This window comes from Phodopus roborovskii, unplaced genomic scaffold (assembly GCF_943737965.1).
Source record: "Phodopus roborovskii unplaced genomic scaffold, PHOROB, whole genome shotgun sequence".
In the NCBI taxonomy this organism is placed as follows: Eukaryota; Metazoa; Chordata; class Mammalia; order Rodentia; family Cricetidae; genus Phodopus; species Phodopus roborovskii.
The window spans coordinates 56,161,278-56,180,712 of record NW_026126511.1 but is presented as its reverse complement, the minus strand read 5'-3'; the positions used below and the strand labels follow the sequence as shown (position 1 = coordinate 56,180,712).

At 43.5% G+C, this 19,435-nt stretch overlaps 1 protein-coding gene across 1 annotated transcript in view; it reads left to right on the top strand.

The window, feature by feature from the left end:
- The window catches only part of Parp4 (poly(ADP-ribose) polymerase family member 4), a 72,406-nt gene extending 59,349 nt beyond the window's left edge, over nt 1-13,057 (top strand). Inside the window, exons 31-34 of the mRNA XM_051195626.1 lie at nt 1,112-2,311; nt 4,866-4,965; nt 8,650-8,782; nt 12,605-13,057. Of these exons, the coding sequence (XP_051051583.1) occupies nt 1,112-2,311; nt 4,866-4,965; nt 8,650-8,782; nt 12,605-12,797 (1,626 nt within the window). The 3' untranslated portion in view covers nt 12,798-13,057. The remainder of the gene's footprint in view (nt 1-1,111; nt 2,312-4,865; nt 4,966-8,649; nt 8,783-12,604) is intronic.
- The last annotated feature ends 6,378 nt before the right edge of the window (nt 13,058-19,435 follow it).

Genomic DNA, 19,435 nt, shown 5'->3' with positions numbered 1-19,435 from the left:
AGGACCAAAGCCAGATAGGGTCCTAGACTACTAACTTGCCCTGTGCTTCCATTCCTTGGGCCGGGACCCATGGCTCTGGTTCTCTTCAAATCATACAAATTTTTTTGCCTTTTACCCTTGCTCTTTGTCTATTAGCTTATTATAAAACTTTTAGCCAGAAGTAGTGTGTGGCTCATACCTGTAATCTCACACTCAAGAGGATGAAGTACGAGGATTAACATGAGATCAAGGCCAACCTGGGTTGTACCATAAGACTCTGCCTCTAAAAGTAAAACTAACTAAATACATTTAGGCCTTGGGTATAGAACAGTGGTAGGACACTTGATTGGTTATTTATTTATAACATTTATTTATTTATTTATTTGCATGCTGGCAGAGGGTATGGAGGTCTGAAGACACTTTGTACAAATTAGGTCTCTCCGTTATAATGTGTATCTTTGAGATTGAATTTAGGCTTGGGCACACGTGTCTCTGGCTGCCAAGCCACCTGACCAGCCCACATATTATTTTATTTTTCTTTTCTTGTTATTTTGGTGGTATTCATGAATGAACCCAGAGTCTGGTTTGCTCGAGCTAGGGAAACACCTCACCACTGAACATTGTCCCTAGCCCTCTTTAACTTTTGTTTTTTTGGTTTTTGGGGGTGTTTTTTTTGTTTGTTTGTTTGTTTTTTGGGTTTTTTTGTTTTGTTTTTTTTTGTTTTGTTTTGTTTTGTTTTTGAGACAGTGTTTCTCTGTGTAGTCCTGGCTTTCCTGGATCTGTAAACCAGGCTGGCCTCGAACTCACAGAGATCTACCTGCCTCTGCCTCCCCAGTGCTGAGATCAAAGGAGTACACCACCAATACCCGATTAATTTTTTATTTTGAAACAGTGTCTCTCTAAATTTCCCAGGCTGGCCTTGAAATTTAGGATCTTCCTGCCTGAGCCTCCTGAGTGTGAGACTAAAAGTGTGCGCCACCACACCTGGCTAAAAGTCCTTCTCCCTGGGCCACGGTTGATTTCTGGGATGAGTGATCCTTAACAACTCAATCGTCCAGCTACTTGGAAGAACGTTTGCTAATTTATTTTGTTCTGTTTTCTCTTTGTATGCATAACTTCACCACCTGGGCAGCCCTTACCGGTCTCCTCTGAAGGGAATGAGAGACAGCCACGGCTACTTTTGACTAAAAAATGTAAAAAAAAGCAAAAGACATGTCGTCTAGAACTTTCTGAAGATTTTGAAGGCATGATCCTAGAGCCACAATCATTTACAACAGCAGAATCTTTCAAGGTCCACCTGCAATCAAAAGATGTGGAACAGCCATTGGGTGTGAATCAGATGGAGGCCAGGAAAAGAGGGGCACTTAAGAGACTGCAGGCATCTGGACTACGAAGTGCTCTGCCTGTTTCCCTGGGTTCTTCGGCTTCTGCTGGGTTTTCTTTCCATTCTCCCTGCAGCTCCCAGTCTGCTTTCTTTTCACCTCCCTGCCACATTTCTCCTCTTCCTGCCCCTCCCCCTCCCCCTGGTGGCACCCATCTTCCTCCCCCTCCCCCTGGTGGCACCCATCTTCCTCCCCCTCCCCCTGGTGGCACCCATCTTCCCCCCCCTCCCCCTGGTGGCACCCATCTTCCTCCCCCTCCCCCTCTTCTTGTTGGCAGCCATCTTCCTCCTCCTCCCAGAGAATTCATCCCATTTAAGTTTGACTCGCCTAAGTTCCGCCGAAGCCCTAAGCCTGTAGGAGGTACCAACATTTTCCATGACTCAGAGTCTTCTCCCGGGCAGCCCTTTGTGGGCTTTGGCAGTATTACTGCTTTACCTAGTTCAGAGGATTTTGATCTAGGGAAAGTTTCCCAAGGCCCCAACATCCGCGTTGTCTCCCCCAAAACCAGTGAGTTAGGTTCTCTTCGTGGGTCACTTTTTTCTGCTTCTTTTATGCCACCTATTTGCAGTCCTACTAAGCCACCATTTGTCCCTCCTCGTCCCACCAATGTCCTTAGCTCTGAGCATCCCCAGAGTCCCTTTTCTCTTCCTTTGCTAAGATCCAAATTCCTTGGCATTAGTAGGATGGATTCATGTGAGTCGGCTCTCCCATTGGCCAGCCCAGCGACATCAGATTACACCCTAGACAGGGTTTTGCTTGACTCTTTAGATGGCAGCTCTTTCAAAACAGAAACGGATGAAGCAGGAGAATGTGCAGCATACAGCATTTTGGAAAGTATGGAGAAAACTTCTGTAACAAGTGACGCTTCCTCAGAGGAAGATGAGGAATGCATAGCCTGTGAAGAAAGCTGTCCTGCACCGTGGGCTTCACTCTTTGCTCTACAAACCGAGGTATTTGCCTTATCTCTCTCCAAGTCTGTGGTCAGTTAGCTTCACAGTTTACAGCAGTGCTTCTCAGAGCACTTGATCATAGACAGTGGATGGCCAGTCCATAGTGGTTCAGGATATATATCAGCGTGGAGACTATTTCTCTCTGTGAATCGGCGGCTGAACTAAAACTGTCCACATGGTGATGTTTGTCATTCATTATTAGCAACTGTTAATATTTGTCAGTTGAAAATTAGCATCCGTCAGCCGGGTATCAGTTGCTCACAGCTTTAATCCCAGCACTCAGGAGGCAGAGGCAGGCAGCTTTCTTGTGAGTTTGAGGCCAGCCTGGTCAAAGAAAAAATTATTTACATGTTATTATTATTATTAGTGTGTGTGTGTGTGTGTGTGTGCTTTCTTAGCTGCTCTTCTGTAGCTCAAGGTCTCTTAACTTTTGCATCAATCCCTCAGTGACCCTTTTAGAATCCATTTTCCTGGGAAACTTCTGACAGAAGGGCAGAAAGGTCTGTATTTCGTGTCTTTAAATCCTGGGACAGCCTACTGTAACCTCCCATTGGGTCTGCCAGTTTTAAAGCAAAGATGGGTTGACACACCTCTGCCAATGGGAGGCTGAAGAACACAGTGAAGAACACTTGTGTATCTGGAAGAATCAGGCTCATGAGAATCAGAGGTTCTAGGTATCTTCACAGGCAGGAGAGGTGTACTCCACAGTAACTGACAGGGCACCAGGATGCCTGTCTCTCCAAGCTAGGCAATGTGCACTGAGTTTTGTTTTCAGGGTCATTGAGTATTGTTAAATCTGGATGGGGGTAGCTGAACTGGTTAATTGAACAATTATAGGAGCCAGTCCTAGGGTGTTGGTTTCTGCCCATACACTGGAGATCTTTGTTATATAGTCCAACTGTATCTTTTGTTTGGAGGCAGAACTTTCAGCTAGGAGATATTCTGATCGAGATAAGACACCAACATTTTGCTAGGTGTCTGTAAGTCTAACTACATCTCATCATTAGAGAAGGCAATGGTGGCTTTCAGAATATGCAAATGGTCTTGTCCCATGCAGTTCCTTATTGTAAAACACCCTTTGCGCTACCTCCAGCAACTGGGACCTACTTATATTTTTTAAATTTATATATATATATATATATATATATATATATATATATATATGTATGTATATATTTTTTTAAATATCTGGGGCCAACTAGGAACTAGGTGACAAAGAAAATCTCTCTCTCTCTCTCTCTCTCTCTCTCTCTCTCTCTCTCTCTCTCTTTTAAGACAGGATTTCTCTGTATTGCTTTGGAAGTTGTCCTGGAACTCGCTCTATAGACCAGGCTGGCCTGGAACTCACAGAGATCCACCTGCCTCTGTCCCAGTGCTGGGATTAAAGGAGTGAGCCACCAATGCCTGGCCAAAGGAAATCTTTCTATAAATTATAAAAAAGAAAGGAGTGGAGCTTTCTCTTTTCCCTCATGTTCAACCATGGAGAACTTTCCCCTTCCGAGGGACTGCTTAGAGCAGGCATGGAGTGAAGCAAGGGGATGCTCATCTGGGGGAACTATTTCCCCCTCCCTGTGTGCACTCAGCTTGGATGGCAGGGGGCTCTGAATGAGAGGCCCAATCCTCCCACCTCCACAGGTACCAACACTGATTGTGAGCAAGAGTCAAGCAACATAACAAGCAAGAGCCCCTGCTCCTGGAGTGGGACAGGTAGAGGTTTTTTTTTTTTTTGGTTTCTCAGGTGACCTGGCAGAGTCAAAAAGGATTCAGGTCCCTAATGGGATGGGGCACAGGTATTTAGCTAGGAGTTCTCACACCAGAGAAAGTCACTGGTCAATACAACAAAACTGACATAAACACATAGAGACACACATACACACAGAGAGACACAGTAAAGACAGCCAGGGGCAGCCACCATACAATTATACACCTGAACAGACAGAGGGATCCAGTGATGTCTCATGTGGATCCCAGGCACTGGGTGGGCAGCTGTGTCCCACCTCTCTTAAGTATCCAAACAGAAGGTGCCTAATTTGTTTCCTTTTGAGGTGGAGATGTCAGCCCCCTGTGAAGCATTAGGCAGCAATTGATCAAAGGAGTCCTAGGAACCGTTAACCTCTCAGGTTGTGCAAGCCTTTATTAGCTGGCTGGCAACTACACTGAGTGTTCAGGAACCCAGTGTAGCCCCAAGCTTTTCTCGGGGTGAACTTTTAAGCACAAAAACCATGTCCTGGGTTGACATACTCCAGTTAACAAGAACAGCCAGAAATAGAACCACAGAAACTGGAAAAGCCAGGTATATTCTGAGACTTTCCCAGAACTATGAACTTTGGTGGATGTGGTCTTTGTTTTAGTTTGACAGGTGGTACTGCCCTGCAGGCTGAGTCTAACAGCCTGAACGGGACTTCTGTCATGGAGTCAGTTGTGCTAAGGTCTGGGGCCGTATCACACTTTGTCTGATGATACATTTTTAATACTCAAAAGGAATCATGCTAGAAAAATATTACATGACATAGGATCTACAATTAACAATATGATTTTTTTCTTAATTTCATAGGATGGTTTTTGGAAACTGACACCAGAACTAGGACTTATACTAAAACTTAATGTAAATGTTCTACACAAGTTTCTTGAGGAAAAAGGCATTAGATCTCTAGGTAAGTCACTGTTTTTCAATTGATTAAGTCATTGTGTTCCTTCATTTTTTTTCCAGTTGTTTATAGGCAAACTCCCCATTGTAATAAATTATTTTGTAAACTAATGCATTCATTTAGTAGTGTTGGTAGTTACATGTGAATAGAACTGGATTTTTTGTTTTGTTTTGTTTTTCAACTCAGGGTTTCTCTGTACCTTTGGAGCCTGTCCTGGAACTCACTCTGTAGACCAGGCTGTTCTCTGCCTCCTGAGTACTAGGGTTAAAGGCTTGAGCCACCACTGCCCAGCAGATTTTTTGTTTGTTTGTTTTTTGTTTTGAGACAGGGTCTCATTATGTAGCTCTGGCTAGCCTGGAACTCTGTATGTAGACCAGGCTGGCTTCGAGCTCACAGAGATCTGTTTGCCTCTGCCTCACAAGTGCTGCTGTGAAAGGTGTTGCACCACCACACTCAGCTACTAGAATTAGATTTATTGACACTAAAAGGAAACTCATAGCTTTACCAATGATGAGAGTATTATTTAGGCAACTTTTTTAGAGTACATGGCACAAATTACTGAAGAAGAACAACCCCAAATCTGGGAATAGTAACATAAACCTATAATTCAGCCATTTGGTAGACTAAGCCAGATGAATCGTGATTTGAGGCTAGTCTGGGCTACACTATCCAAAAGCTCAATTTAACATGCTCAATAATTATTTTCTTGGTCACAACATATGTACCTATTGGCCAACAGGGACATTCTCTTCCATATAGTGATTTCCCTTGAGACCTTGGCACATTCTACACTGTGCCCCTTCCATCTGCGATACATGGCTTTAGCATCAGGGAAAGTCAAATCAAAACTACACTGAGATTTTTATCTTACTCCATCAAGAAACGGGATTGAAGGGATGGCCCAAGGGTTATGAACAAAAACTGTTCTTGCAGAGGACACCAGTTTGGTTCCCAGCACCCCTATCAACTGGCTGGTAACTACCTTTAACTCCAGTTCCTTTTTATATTTTATTGTGTTTTGAGACAAGCTTTCCATTGTAATCCTAGCAACCCTGGAACTCACTGTATAGAGCAGGCTGGCCCCAAACTCACAGAGATCCTTCCGAGTTCTGGGATTAAAGGTGTATGCCATCACTTCTGGCTTTAGCTACAGTTCTAAGGGATCCAATATCCTCTTCTGGCCTCTGAGGGCACCAGCATTCACCAGCATGAACCCACACACAAATATACACGATTTAAATAAATTAATATTTTTAAAAGGTAGACAGAAAACAACAAATACTGAGGATGGAAGCAGACCAAACCCTCATATACTGTTGGTGAGTCACTGTAGAAATCAATACGATGGTTCCAAAAAAAAAAACAAAAACAAGCACACACACACACACACACACACACACACACACACACACACACACACACACAAAAAAAAACACCTAAAAATAATAGGCCAGATGGTGGTGGTGCATGCCTTTAATCCCATCACTCACGAGGCAGAGGCAGATGGATTTCTGTGAGTTCAAAGCCCAGCCTGGTCTACAGAGTGAGTTCTAGGGCAGCTAGGGTGGTTATACAGAGAAACCCTGAATTGAGAAACAAATAAACAAAAACTAAAAATAGAATTATATAATCCAGTTATACCATTCTTGGGCATATGCCTGAGGGAAGCTAAGTCAGCATATCATAGAGATACTTTACTGTTCGTATTTAGTGTGGCAAAATTCATAACATCCAAGATATGAAGCTAACCTAGATGCCCATCAACATAGGAATAAATAAAATTTAACCAGGAAGTGGTGTCCCATACCTTTAATCCCAGCACTTGAGAGGTAGAGGTAGGCAGATCTGAGTTTGAGGCCAGCCTGGTCTACAGAGTGAGTTTCAGGACATCCAGGGCTACTAAAGAAACTGTCTCAAAAAATCAAAAACAGGAAAAGAAAATTTGGTACTATACACAATGAATTTTATTCAGACATAAAGAAGAATGAACCAGGCATGGTGGCTCATGCCTGTATCCCAGCACTTGAAGAAGGTTGAGGCAGGAGGATTGCCATGAGTTTCAGACAGCATAAGGTGCAGAGTAAGACCCTATTAAACAAGGGTGGAAATTGAATTTAGTGTCTCATGTAGAGTTGCCAAGCACTTGAGTTGTAGTAGCAACCCTAAAATGAAATGAGCATTCTGTTTGTTTGTTAGTTTGTTTGTTTTTCCTTGATTTTTCAAGACAAGCTTTCTCTGCATAGCCCTAGCTATCCTAGAACTTACTCTGTAGACTGGGATGGTCTCAAACTCAGAAATCAGCCTGACTCTGCCTCCCAAGTGGTGGGATTAAAGGCATGCATCACTACCACTCTGGCAAAAAGAGTATTCTTTAGTGAGCCTTCTGAAAATGATTTTCAAAATACAACATAGGCTAGCAAGATGGCAGAGAGAGAGAGAGAGAGAGAGAGAGAGAGAGAGAGAGAGAGAGAGAGAGAGAGAGAGAGTACTTACTGCTCTTACAGAGGACTTGAGTTCAGTTTCCAACATTCACATGGTGACTCACAACTGCCTGTAACTCTGCTCAGTGACCAGTACCACCTATGCCTAACTTGTAATATGGTTTGGATTTGTCTGATAGCCAGAATGCGTTTGCTACACTGGAATAGTCAGATATGTCTGCTGTTTATCAGCTGTGTGTTTACGTTTCCTCCAAGATATTTATAGCAAGAACCTAGAAACTAAAGGTCTTCCTCATCTTTCATGCTCATTATTGGAGACAGCAAGTGTTGCAGTGAGAGAGTCTAGGTGCAGTTCAGTGTTCAAGAGCCATCAGGATAATGTGATAGGCACACATGTTCTGATTGTTCACAGTTCCTGTTTAAATAAAGTGCTAATTAAGGACCTTTGGGAGAGGGGATTGCGGGTGGGGTGGGGGATGTAGGGAGGCAGAAGGGGAGGGAGGGGGAACTGGGGCTGGAATGTAAAATGAAAAAAATAATTTAAATTAAATTTTAAAAAAGGACCTTTCGAATATATGGAGTTGGTTTTATTGATTTGTACAACCTAAATGTATTGTCTCATAATTCTGGAATAGTATAGAGTTTTATGGTCTATTAATGTTTTGTGATTCAAATGTAGCATAATGCTGTTGGTCTAGAAAGCACTGTGTTACTCTAGCTGGCCTTGAACTCATGGCAATCCTCCTGCCTTATCATCCAAGGTGCTGGGATTATAGTCATGAGCAAGCAACCTGGCTTAATAGAGATGTCACTCTTTAATAGAACTTTACACAGGCACAGATAGAGGCACAGAGTGTGTTGTTAAATACTTTTTTGTTGCTGTGCTTAAAATACCAGAAGCAACTTGTGGATTGTCTTGGCTCATGGTTCCCAAGCATTAGAATCCATGTTGGTATGGATGGCATAGCAGCAGGTGGCCCGAGCAGGAAGCTGGCTGCTGTCATACCAGGAAACCCAACAGGACAAGACTACAGACTCCCAAATCCCACTCCTAGGGAATTACTTTCCTCCACTAAGACTCCTTACCCTAAACCACCCAAAACCTCCCAAACAGCAACACCATCTGGGGACCAGGTTCCATAACCTCCCCAAACAATGCCACCAACAGGGGACCAAATGTTCAAATGTCCCAGGGGAACATTCCTCATCTAGTCACCACATGAGGTGAAGGAGATCTTTGCTTTTTTAGGTACAAAAGGAAGAGACTGTCTCCTGGACCTGATTGCCACACTGCTGGTACTGCAGTTTCTTCGTACCAGGTTGGAAGAAGAAGGAATGGTTGCCCAATCACTGCTAAAGATGGATGACCCCTTCATCTCCAGGTGCTTTAATGTCCTAATAAGAAATGTTTAAAGGAGCCACAGTGTAATTGTTGGCCTGTTTGGGACAACTGTGTGGTCTGGCAGAAGAATACAAACTGGAGCCACGTGCCCTGTGTCTAAGGTCATAAAGCAAAGCTGTGAGTGTAGCTCAGTGGTAGAGCACTTGCCCAGTATGCAGGGACATGGCTCAGTTCTGCAATCCTTAGCAACTCACACACACTGCACATCAAAGTATCAACCAGGTGATGGTGCCACATTCCTATAATCCCACCACCAAAGAGGTTATAGGTGGAAAGCTTGGTTTATGGGCCAGCCTAGGCTACACAGTAAAAACAACAGGGGGGAACCCCAAAAACCTATCAAACTATTAAATGAAACACATTAGAATATTCTTCCTGGCATAGTGACACATACCTTCAATTTCAGCGCAGAGGCAGGTGGATCTCTGTGAGTTCGAGGCCAGCCTGGTCTACAGAGAAAGTTCCTGACAGCCAGCACATAACAAAGAGACTGTGTCTCAAGAAAACAAAACAAGAATCTGTTATCTTTAATAGGTTTTCTGCCCCCATGATAAGTTTCTCCACTGACACAGTAAACCAGATCAGTCGGAGTTGAAAAAGTATAACAGGGCATGTTTATTTAGAGCAACTCCCAAGCGGGTTCACTGGTGCCAGGGATTGAGGCCAGAGAAGTTGTTCACCCAGACTAAGGCAGGGAGATTTTATAGATTATTGGTGAGGGGTGAAGCTGAGTCTGTGCCTAAGTATGGTCGAAAGCCGAGGGCTTGGGTGGAGATTTGGGTGGCTGGTAGCATGGCAGGGGTGGGGGGGTGGGGGGTTGTTGCTGCAGTGGTTGCCAAGAATTCAGAACTAGACTTTTGTCGCCTTTCCTTTGTTTGGAGACTCTCTAAGTGGGCAGGGTTCAGGGGACATGGGAAGGGTGGGGTGAGCTGAGCTTTCTGGACTGTGAAGGGGTGATCCAGAGGCTCCAACTGAACAATCCCATAACCACCTGGATAAGCAGATTCAAATTTAGCATTGATTGACTCCTGAGTAAAAGTTGTATAATATTACAGCCAAGTGAGATATGAATCCAGCTCCTCACCACACACTACACATCATGATGGCCCTTTCCCCGAGAAAAATTTAGGAAGATGGAAAAGATCTAACATCTTTAAGTTTGCTCCCTTAGCAACAGGTTTCTTTTATGTTTAGTGTGGGGTGTGTGTGTGTGTGTGTGTGTGTGTGTGTGTGTGTGTGTGTGTGTGTGTGTGTGTGTAGGAATATACAACATACCATACATGTGGAAATCTGAGGACAGCTTTTGGGATTGAACTAACTAAGGTCATTAGAGTTGTCAATAAGTACCTTTACCTGCTAAACCAACTCACTAGCTCCAATAAATTTGTTTCTTCAAGACAGGGTCTTACTATGTAGCTTTGGCTGTCTGAAATTCACTTTGCAGACCAGGTTGGCCTTGAACTCACAGAGATACGCCTGCCTCTGCCTCCCAGGTTCTGGGATTAAAAGTATGCGCTACTATGCCAGCTAAGATTTCATTTTAAGGAGGGGTCTCATGTATCTCAAATTGGCCTTGAACTCACTATGTAGCTGAAGATGACCTTGAACTTCTAATCTTCTTGTTTCTACCAACTGAGTCACACCCACATGGAATTTTTCTTAAGAACTTTGTTGTAAGGTAGGTACAATGGCTCAGTTAGTAAAGTGCTTGCTGCATAACCCTGATAACCTGAGTTCAATTCCCAGGATTCACATGGTGGAAGGAGAGAACTGACTCTCCAAAGTTGTTCTTGGATCTCCATATTCAAGCCATGCCATGTGTGCACTTGCATTTGTATTGCATCACGCACATGCACGCATGCATGCACACCCACCTGCCCTGAGGCCAGCAAGGCTAAGTCTCTGAGGATTGAAGGATTTCCCAAAACCTGTGTAAGGTACCAGGCATTTGGGTTCAAGGATAATCTAATAAACAAGCTGGACATTGGCGATGTATGCCTTTAATCCCTGCACTCAGGAGGCCAAGCAAATGGGTCTCTGTGAGTTCAAGCCAGCCTGATGTTCAGAGTGAGTTCCAGGACAGCCAAGGCTGTAACACAGAGAACCTCTGTCTTAAAAAATCCAAAAACAAAAAAATAGTATCAACAAAAGCACTTCTCATTTTATTATTAAAGTAAACAAAACATGAGGTAATGTTTACAGTTAGTTTACAAAAATACGCAGGGAATATAGCTGGGTATTATAATCTTATCATCTTTGGTCATGTGAAAAGAGCCAAGAATATTCCTCCCAGGCTTTGCCTTTCCCACAGAGATAATATAGACATGCCAGGGTATTTCCTTCATGTCCTTGCTCTCAAGTGCACTCACTTACTACAGTTTATGCAACTCTTTCTAGAAGGCTACTGTTGTAGGATTTCTATTGCTGTGATGAAACACCATGACCAAAGCTACTTGGAGAGGTTGGAGAGATGGCTGAGTAGTTAAGAGCACTGGCTGTTCTTCCAAAGGACTTGGGTTCAATTCCAGCACCCACATGGCATCTCACAACTGTAACTCCAGTTCCAGGGGCTCTGATGCCAATGCACTTAAAGTTGATTAAATAATTTCTTTGTAGTGCCCATGCTACAATCTGTTCCATGAATCAGGCAAAGGCCTAGAGATTGAAATAAAGAGACAAGACAGTGGGCCATTCGTTCAATGGCAGTGTAGGAACGCCAAATGCTGTTTATTGAGGGGATGTAAATACTGATTTACAGCACAGTGGAAAATTACAGTATTTTTAGGCATAGCTCCTCCCCACGAGGTGTGTGTTGTCATGAGGCGTGTGTTATCAAAACGGGAAGAGTACCAATAACAGCTTTGGGGCAAGGAGTTCTGGCCAACAGCTTCAGGCTTGCTCAACGTGCCTGGGGGGGAGGGCATGCAGGGCCCTACATTTTTAAAGCTACTTGGGGAGGATAGAGCTTATTCTGCTTACACTTCCACATCACAGTTCATTATCAGAGGAAATCAGGGCAGGAACTCAAGCAAGGCTAGAACCTGGAGGCAGCTGGAGGCAGGAGCCAGGGCAGAGGTCATCGAGGGGTGCTGCTCACTGGCTTGTTCCTCATGGCTTGTTCAGTCTGTTTTTATGGAACCCAGGGTCACCAGCCAATCCGCATCAACCACTCACTTTAAAAACCTACATGCTTGCCTCCACCCTGATCTTAAGGAAAGTTTTTCTTAGTTGAGTCTCCCTCCTCTCAGAAGACTTTAGTTTGTGTCAAGTTGACACAAACAAAGCTACCTGTGGAAGAGCATCCTACCTGCTGCCCAGTCCACCCTTCACAGCTTTCTTTTGAAGCCCCCCGCCCCTCCCACAGACATACACCACACACAATAATAAATTAAATTACATTTCAAAACTTTGGTGTAAAGGCTGGGGTTGTAGCTCTTTATAGCTGACTCTCCAGTATTCTTCCAGTATCTGGAACAAGGTGAAAACTCTCAGTGAACAGCCACTGAAACAGGGGCCTCAGGGACACTGAAAAGGAAACAAAGTGGCAAGAAAAAGCTGCAGTTGTCCAGAGGGAGCAAGGGGGCTGCTGGGAAGTGAGGCAGGTAAGTCATGTAGAAATGGACTGAGTACAGTCAAAATCCCCATGCTAGAGGGCGAGAACTTTATTCAGACTTCAAGAACTGCCTTTATTAAATAACCTCATTTTTGACAGAATCATTTCATCTGATACAGTATTAAAGATTTGGTACCATATTGCCTTTCACATATTCTGAACCAATAGAAACTTTTTTTTTTAATCTAGGTATATTCCATGGGCTCTTGAGAACATAAAGAAAGCAAGTGAATGGGCCAAAAGGACAGAAGGACAGTATCCATCTATCTGTCAACGGCTTGAGCTGGGTAAAGACTGGGACTCAGCCACAAAGCAACTTCTGGGAATTCAGCCCCACGCCAACACTTCTCTTCACCGAATTCTACATAGTAACCAAGGCTGAATCCAATGAAATTGCATTTTTAAATAGTTCTCATATTTCTTTTTGCTGTTGTTTTGCTTTGTTTGGTTTTTTACAAGACAGGGTTTCTCTGTGTAGCCCTGGCTATCCTGGAACTCACTCTGTAGACCAGGCTGGCCTCAAACTCAGAGATCCACCTGCTTCTGCCTCCCAAGTGCTGGGACTAAAGGCATGCACCACCATCTAGCTACCTTTCTCATATTTCTATGTAGCAAATAAGCAAATAGTAAAAGATACCGATATGTAATTAGTTTTTTTTGGGGGGGGGGGTCTTTTTTCTGTGTAGCTGTCAACCCTTTTAAAATAAAAGAAATGGGAGCAGGATTGATGAATCATTTAACAACAATAAAAAAACTGTAAAAATCTGTAATATTAGAGATTGTCTCAATGTCCTAGGGAGGGGGTGCTTGCTGTGTCTTCCCCCTTGGAGTCCAGTGGAAGGCTGGCAGGTGGAGCAGTATAGGAAGGAGGTGGTCTTTGGTTAGTAGTGTGTTCTAGGCTGGGCACTAGACAGTACCACTTGGTGCCCGTGTCTCCTCTCGCGTCTCTTCTGTCTGCCTCTACGATGCCTGTTAATTGACATCACAAGCAGTTCTTTCATGGATCTTGTTTTGTTGTAACATTCTAAAACTCAACAAAGCAAAGGTCATCTAAAATTTCTGCTGTTTTACTGTTTAGACATTTTCTAGGTCTTGAATTTTATTTTAGGATTATGATGCACATTTAGTTACAATTTTTATTGTTATCTTTGGTTTGACTATGAAAGGTCCCTCATAGACTTATTAATCCCACTGATCAAGAATAAGATCACTACCACAGTTTAAAGCCAAAATTGAAGCAAGCTTTAATTAAATAAGGGTCACATGGATGGGCTCTGGCCAGGTCCACACCCAGCTTCCTGGGAAATGGCTCAGAATCAAGTATGGCAAGGGCTTAAGAAGGAAAACCCATAATTCATTGCATATCCCATCAGGTCTAATAAGGGGCAAGCATATGATCTGACATGCCTCCTGCCACATGTGATCAAGCACATCTGGTGCAGCTTGCTGGGCACATATGGTACCTGGAGTTGGGATTTAAGGCCTAGGGTAAGAGCAGCTCCTAGGAGAGTGCAGCTCTTTGGATTTACAACCCCTTGGGGAGTGCATTCCAAGAGTTGGGGTTTTTTAAGGTTTAAGTATTTATTTTATACACAGTGTTCTGCCTGCATGTATGTCTGCACACCAGAAGGTACCAGATCTCACCACAAATGGTGTGAGCCATCATGTGGTTGCTGGGAATTGAACTCAGGACCTTCATAAGAGCAGCATGTGCTCTTAGCTGCTGAGCCATCTCTCCAGCCCTAAGAGTTGGAGTTTATAATCTCTGTTGCAGGGTTTTAAAACAGTCAAATATAGCCGGGTGTTGATGGTGCATGCCTTTGATCCCAGCACTTGGGAGGCAGAGGCAGGCAGATGCCTGTGAGTTCAAGGCCAGCCTGGTCTACAAAGCTAGTTCAAGGACAACCAAAGAAATACAGAGAAACCCTGTCTCCAAAAAACAAAACAAAACAAAACACATTCAAGATGTTTAAGTATCATGGGTATTGCGGTAAAGATCTCCTTTGCAGTAAGGAAGAGGCAAATGTCCCAAAGCTGTGGTGAGTCCACCTGGTTAAACCCTGCCCGTTGGGGAAAGTGGGGGAGGGGGGCGGCTTCTGCTGCCTGGGGGCAAAACCCAGGTAAATCCCGCTTCTGACACCAGATATTGCGGTAGATAAGGATCAGGATAAACAAATAGGCCGAATAGATGTTTATTCAGGGAGAAATAACTTACAACCTAGACAGATGAACACCAGGAAATTCAACCCCATCCTCTCCTGTCCGAGTCACGCTAGAAAGAGAGAGCGCCTTCCTGGCCCCCTCCGACCTCCTTCCTCAGGTCACCTCCGCCCATCGCTCCACCCCCCAATGGGCGTGGTCAGTGCTACAGAAGGACTACCTCACTACACATGGGTTCTCAGTGTATGGCTTTTGAGCCTATCCTTTAACTCCCTCTGTAGACCAAGCTAACCTCATAGACCAGGCTAGTCTCAAACTCACAGAGATCTGCCTGCCTCTGCCTCCCAAGTGCCGGAGTTAAAGGTGTGCACCACCACTACCTGGCTAGTTGTATTCATTTAAATTGCCTTTCCCCCTGCCTGGGAGAATGCAGGGCAAAGTGTCAAAGAGGCTATCAGTCCTAATATACTGAGAAATATTCATATAGGCTATAAGCATAACTTTTCCTCATGTTTCTGGGCTCTTCAGGTACCCAGACCTTCCTTTCCTTATGCCCCACGTTGTTGGTTGCCAAATGTCAGGTTGCACCGTGTAGCACAGGTCAGTTGAAGAAAGAAGGCACTCCAAGATGAAATTTTAAGGTCTATGTGGCAGCAGGAAGGTGTAGCCTCTCTGATGGACTGAACCCTCAACAGCCACACACAGGCATATTTATTGTTACATAAAGTATTTTCTCATACTAAGGTCTTTAACCTTAATTGGTCTACAGAGGGAATTATAAGACAGGCTCAAAATCCCTTTGGGTAAAGTCCCTGTGTAAAACTTTAAAAAATCCAGTCTTATCAGTATTCAAACTTCTTTTTCTCTTCTTCAGAATTTACCTAAAGCCCAGGACTACCTCTCATTCATGCAGTTCAGGATTTCCATTCCCGCTGCAACTTTTTCCTGTGATTTCTACTGGACTAGCCTGTCAAGGCACAATGGGACTCCCTTTTGATGGGAATCTAAGAAGGACAAAACATCAAGAACAATGATGCAAATAAGGAAGTGTGAAGCACTCTCAGAGTCATGAGTCCCTCAAGCTAGGCAGGCTGTCATTTATTTGGACAGGGGAGACATATTCAGGAGTGAGCCATCAGCACTTAGGTGTAATGCTGTGGGGCTTTGGCACTTCCCTGGATGGATACTTAGGTATGAATGAATGGATCAAGGAGTAAAGGCACTTACCATATCTACCATGAAAGACTTGAGTTCAATCTCCAGAACCCACATGAAGATGGAATGAAGGAAGGGACACCACAAAGTTGTCCTGTGGCCTCACAAATATCACGACACACAATAATATCACACAATAATAATAATAATATATAAAAATAACGAAATACATCTGTAATGTTTACACTGGTTTCATTAGTGTCATCTTTCTAACACAAATAAAGTTATTTACAAATTAAACACCCCAAGCAAAGGTAAGGCATAGTGGTGCACACCTGTAATCCTAGTACTGGGTAACCAAGGCAGGAGGAACTGCCATAAGTTTAACACTGAAGTAAGTTGTTTCAGGCCAGTCTGAGCTACATAGCAAGACCCTGTCTCAAAAACAAACAAGTAAAGAAATAAGCATGTTGCCATGTTTTATAAATCTGCATATCTCTTTTGTTTTGTCCTGTGATGTGAAGAAACAGTATTAACTGACCAATTAGAAAGTTCATATTCTGGATTTGACAGCCCCTCTCTTCTCAGTTTATATGTAGGGATACTTTGCTTGAATGTATGCCCATGTACCACATGATGGCCTCATGCCCTCAGAAGCCAGAAGAGGACATCAGGTTATTAACTCTGGTGAGATGTCCAGCAAAAGTTCCAGTCTCTTTGAACATGAGATATTTTATCATTATGCATTGTCAGAAAGCAAAAAGTTTTCTACCACAGACTTGTTTCTGATTTGAAATTCAAAGCAAGAAAAAAATTTTTTTTTGTTTTGATTTTCCAAGACAGGGTTTCTCTGTAGCCCTGGCTGTCCTGGAACTCACTCTGTAGACCATGCTGGCCTCGAACTAAACAGAGATCTGCCTGCCCCCACCTTCTGAGTGCTGGTATTGAAGGCCTGTACCACCACCACCTAGCTGAAAAATATTTAAGTGGATTTCCCTAGCACTATTTTATGAACATTGAACAATTGTCAATTATTCATAATTTGGACAAATCACTTTACTATATCATTCTCTGATATATATTTATATGTATCTATCATGCATTCCATCTAGCTCTGATATGTATATATTACTCTACCTGAAGGTGTTTTATAAGCCAGTCTGGTTTTGAAGTCTCCATTCTCCTGCTTCAGCCTTTGGAAGGCTGGGGTTCTAGGCATGTGATCCTGTTCTAAAATGAATATATCTCCTTGGTGAGAAATCACTCCACATATTTAGGTTTTAATAAAGGGAAAAGCACTTTAATAATAGCACAAATCAGCCAGGCGTTGGTGGCTCATGCCTTTAATCCCAGCACTCAGGAGGCAGAAGCAGGCAGATCTCAAACAATACAGAGAACTCAAAACACCAAAACAAAACAAAACAAAACAAAAACAAAAAAACTCAACCAAAACAAAACAAAAAACAACAAAAACAAAAAAAGGCACAAATCTGGCTCTGGATAATGCCCAAAAAAGAGCCAGCTGTGAACAAATTTTTACTAACATAACCTTAGGGTTATGCATTTCACATGTGTTATTATTTTTACATCTTATTCAGGTCTTGGCTCTAGGTCACACTTGAAACAGTTTAAAGTGGGGTGGGACTGGGGGGAGAAACAGTTTAGCGACAGGAGACTGCAATGTAAGTCTGGCCACCTGGGCAGATGGGAGATTTTATACAGCAAGGATACTTGTAGCACAAATTCTAATCTGTATTAATAACAAAAAACCTGGAGTGAGATATTAGGTGTGGGGGAGTTGAATCAATTTCATGTAACCCAAGGGTGGCTTTGAACTAACAGAGATCCATCTGCCTAGTGCTGGGATTAAAGGTATGTGCCACCACTGCCTGGCCTCTATGGCTAAACAAGTGTGGCTAGCTTTGCTCTCTGATCTTCAGGCAAACTTTATTTGCTAGATCAAAATATCACCACAGATACTTTCAGAATTCCTTCTCTCTCTTTCTTTGTTTTTTTGTTTTTGTTTTTTCGAGGCACTGTTTCTCTGTATTGCTTTGGAGCCTGTCCAGTAGACCAGATCAGGCTGGTATTGAACTCTGAACAGAGATTTGCCTGCCTCTGCCTCCGAGGGCAGTTAAAGGCATGTGCCACCAATGCCCGGCTTCAGGATTATTAAGTATATACACCAGTGTTGTTCTTTTCCAATAGTTGTCACCCACACTCATCTTGCCTACCTGGCAGAATCATGTTTCTCCTAATAAGGGCACAGGCTAGGACTTAATAATTGTGACTCAGGGCTCAGGAACTGAGCTGCCCCTTAGAGGCATGTTTTTTAATAAGGGGAGAGGTTTAACAGCCAGTTGGAAGTCAGGGTTGTCTTCCTTTGTTGTGGTAATAGAGCCTAATTGGAGGTAACCCTTAGTGCACAAATCTTAGCAGAAACTTTCTCAGCAACCCAAAACTTCAATTTTGGCACAAATATTTCCTCCCTAGAATTTCTAACAGCCCTGGTTATTATAATATTTATCTTCCAGTCATATTGGAGGCAAGTTTATTAGTAAATCCATCATAGCATCAATATTATTAGTTTCTCTAACATCAACCCCACACCTGCCTTTGATATTTTCAACTTAATAAAAAGCAGGGGAACTTTGGAACAAACACAAAACTGGTCTTGGCTGGCATATCAGGTGTGAATGATCCAGTTAATCAAGCCTGACAACCTGAGTTCTAGCCTTGGAACCCATGTGGTAGAAGAAAAGAAATGACTTCTGCAAGTTGTCCTCTGACCTCCACATGCAATTCTCTCTCTCTCTCTCTCTCTCTCTCTCTCTCTCTCTCACACACACACACACACACACACACACACACACACATGGGTACTGGGGCCAAACCTCCAACCTTCACCTGGAAGGCAAACCCTGTATCACTGAACAACATTCACATCCCAATAGTTTATGTCTGATTATTTGAGACAGTGTCTTGCTGTGTAGGTTGACCTTGAATTCCCCCCAAATCCTCCAGTTTCAGCCTCCTCAGTGTTGGAATTACAGATTTGAGTTACTGGATTGGTCATCTTCTTTTCCTCTCTCTCTTTCTCTCTCTGTCTCTCTCTCTCTCTCTCTCTCTCTCTCTCTCTCTCTCTCTCTCTCTCTCTCTGTGTGTGTGTGTGTGTGTATTCTCGTGCCAGGGCATGTGTATGGAGGACAGAAGGTAACTTTCGGAAATTCTCTTGCTCACTATGTGGGTCCTTGGGAATTAAACTCGGGTCCTCATACAGACCCCCATTCTTTATCTTTACTCATTAAAATGAAATGTCCCTATAGGTTATATTTAATTGATCATTAACATCCTAGAAGCCAGCCAGACTATACGTAAGAACTCTTGGGCAGCTATTCCGCCCGCAGGTAGGTCTCGTTAACATGGAGGGTCTCTCTCCCAGGTAAGTCGACGCACCCGTTAGACAACAGCAAGACTCCTGCAGCAGAGTCCCTTCCCAGCATCCAGGAGGATAGGCACTAGGCCCGCCCCTCGCACTGTCCTCTGGAGACCCCTTCCGCTCTTCCTCTAGATAGCGTTCTTCCGTCCTTCCACCCACCCATCCACTTCCCGTGAGCTCCTCAGGGCGCTCGAGGGGGGGCGCCTTTTGTGATTGGTTACTACGTGTGTCAATCCGGGGCTCGTAGCCCACAATTGGCCGGCTTT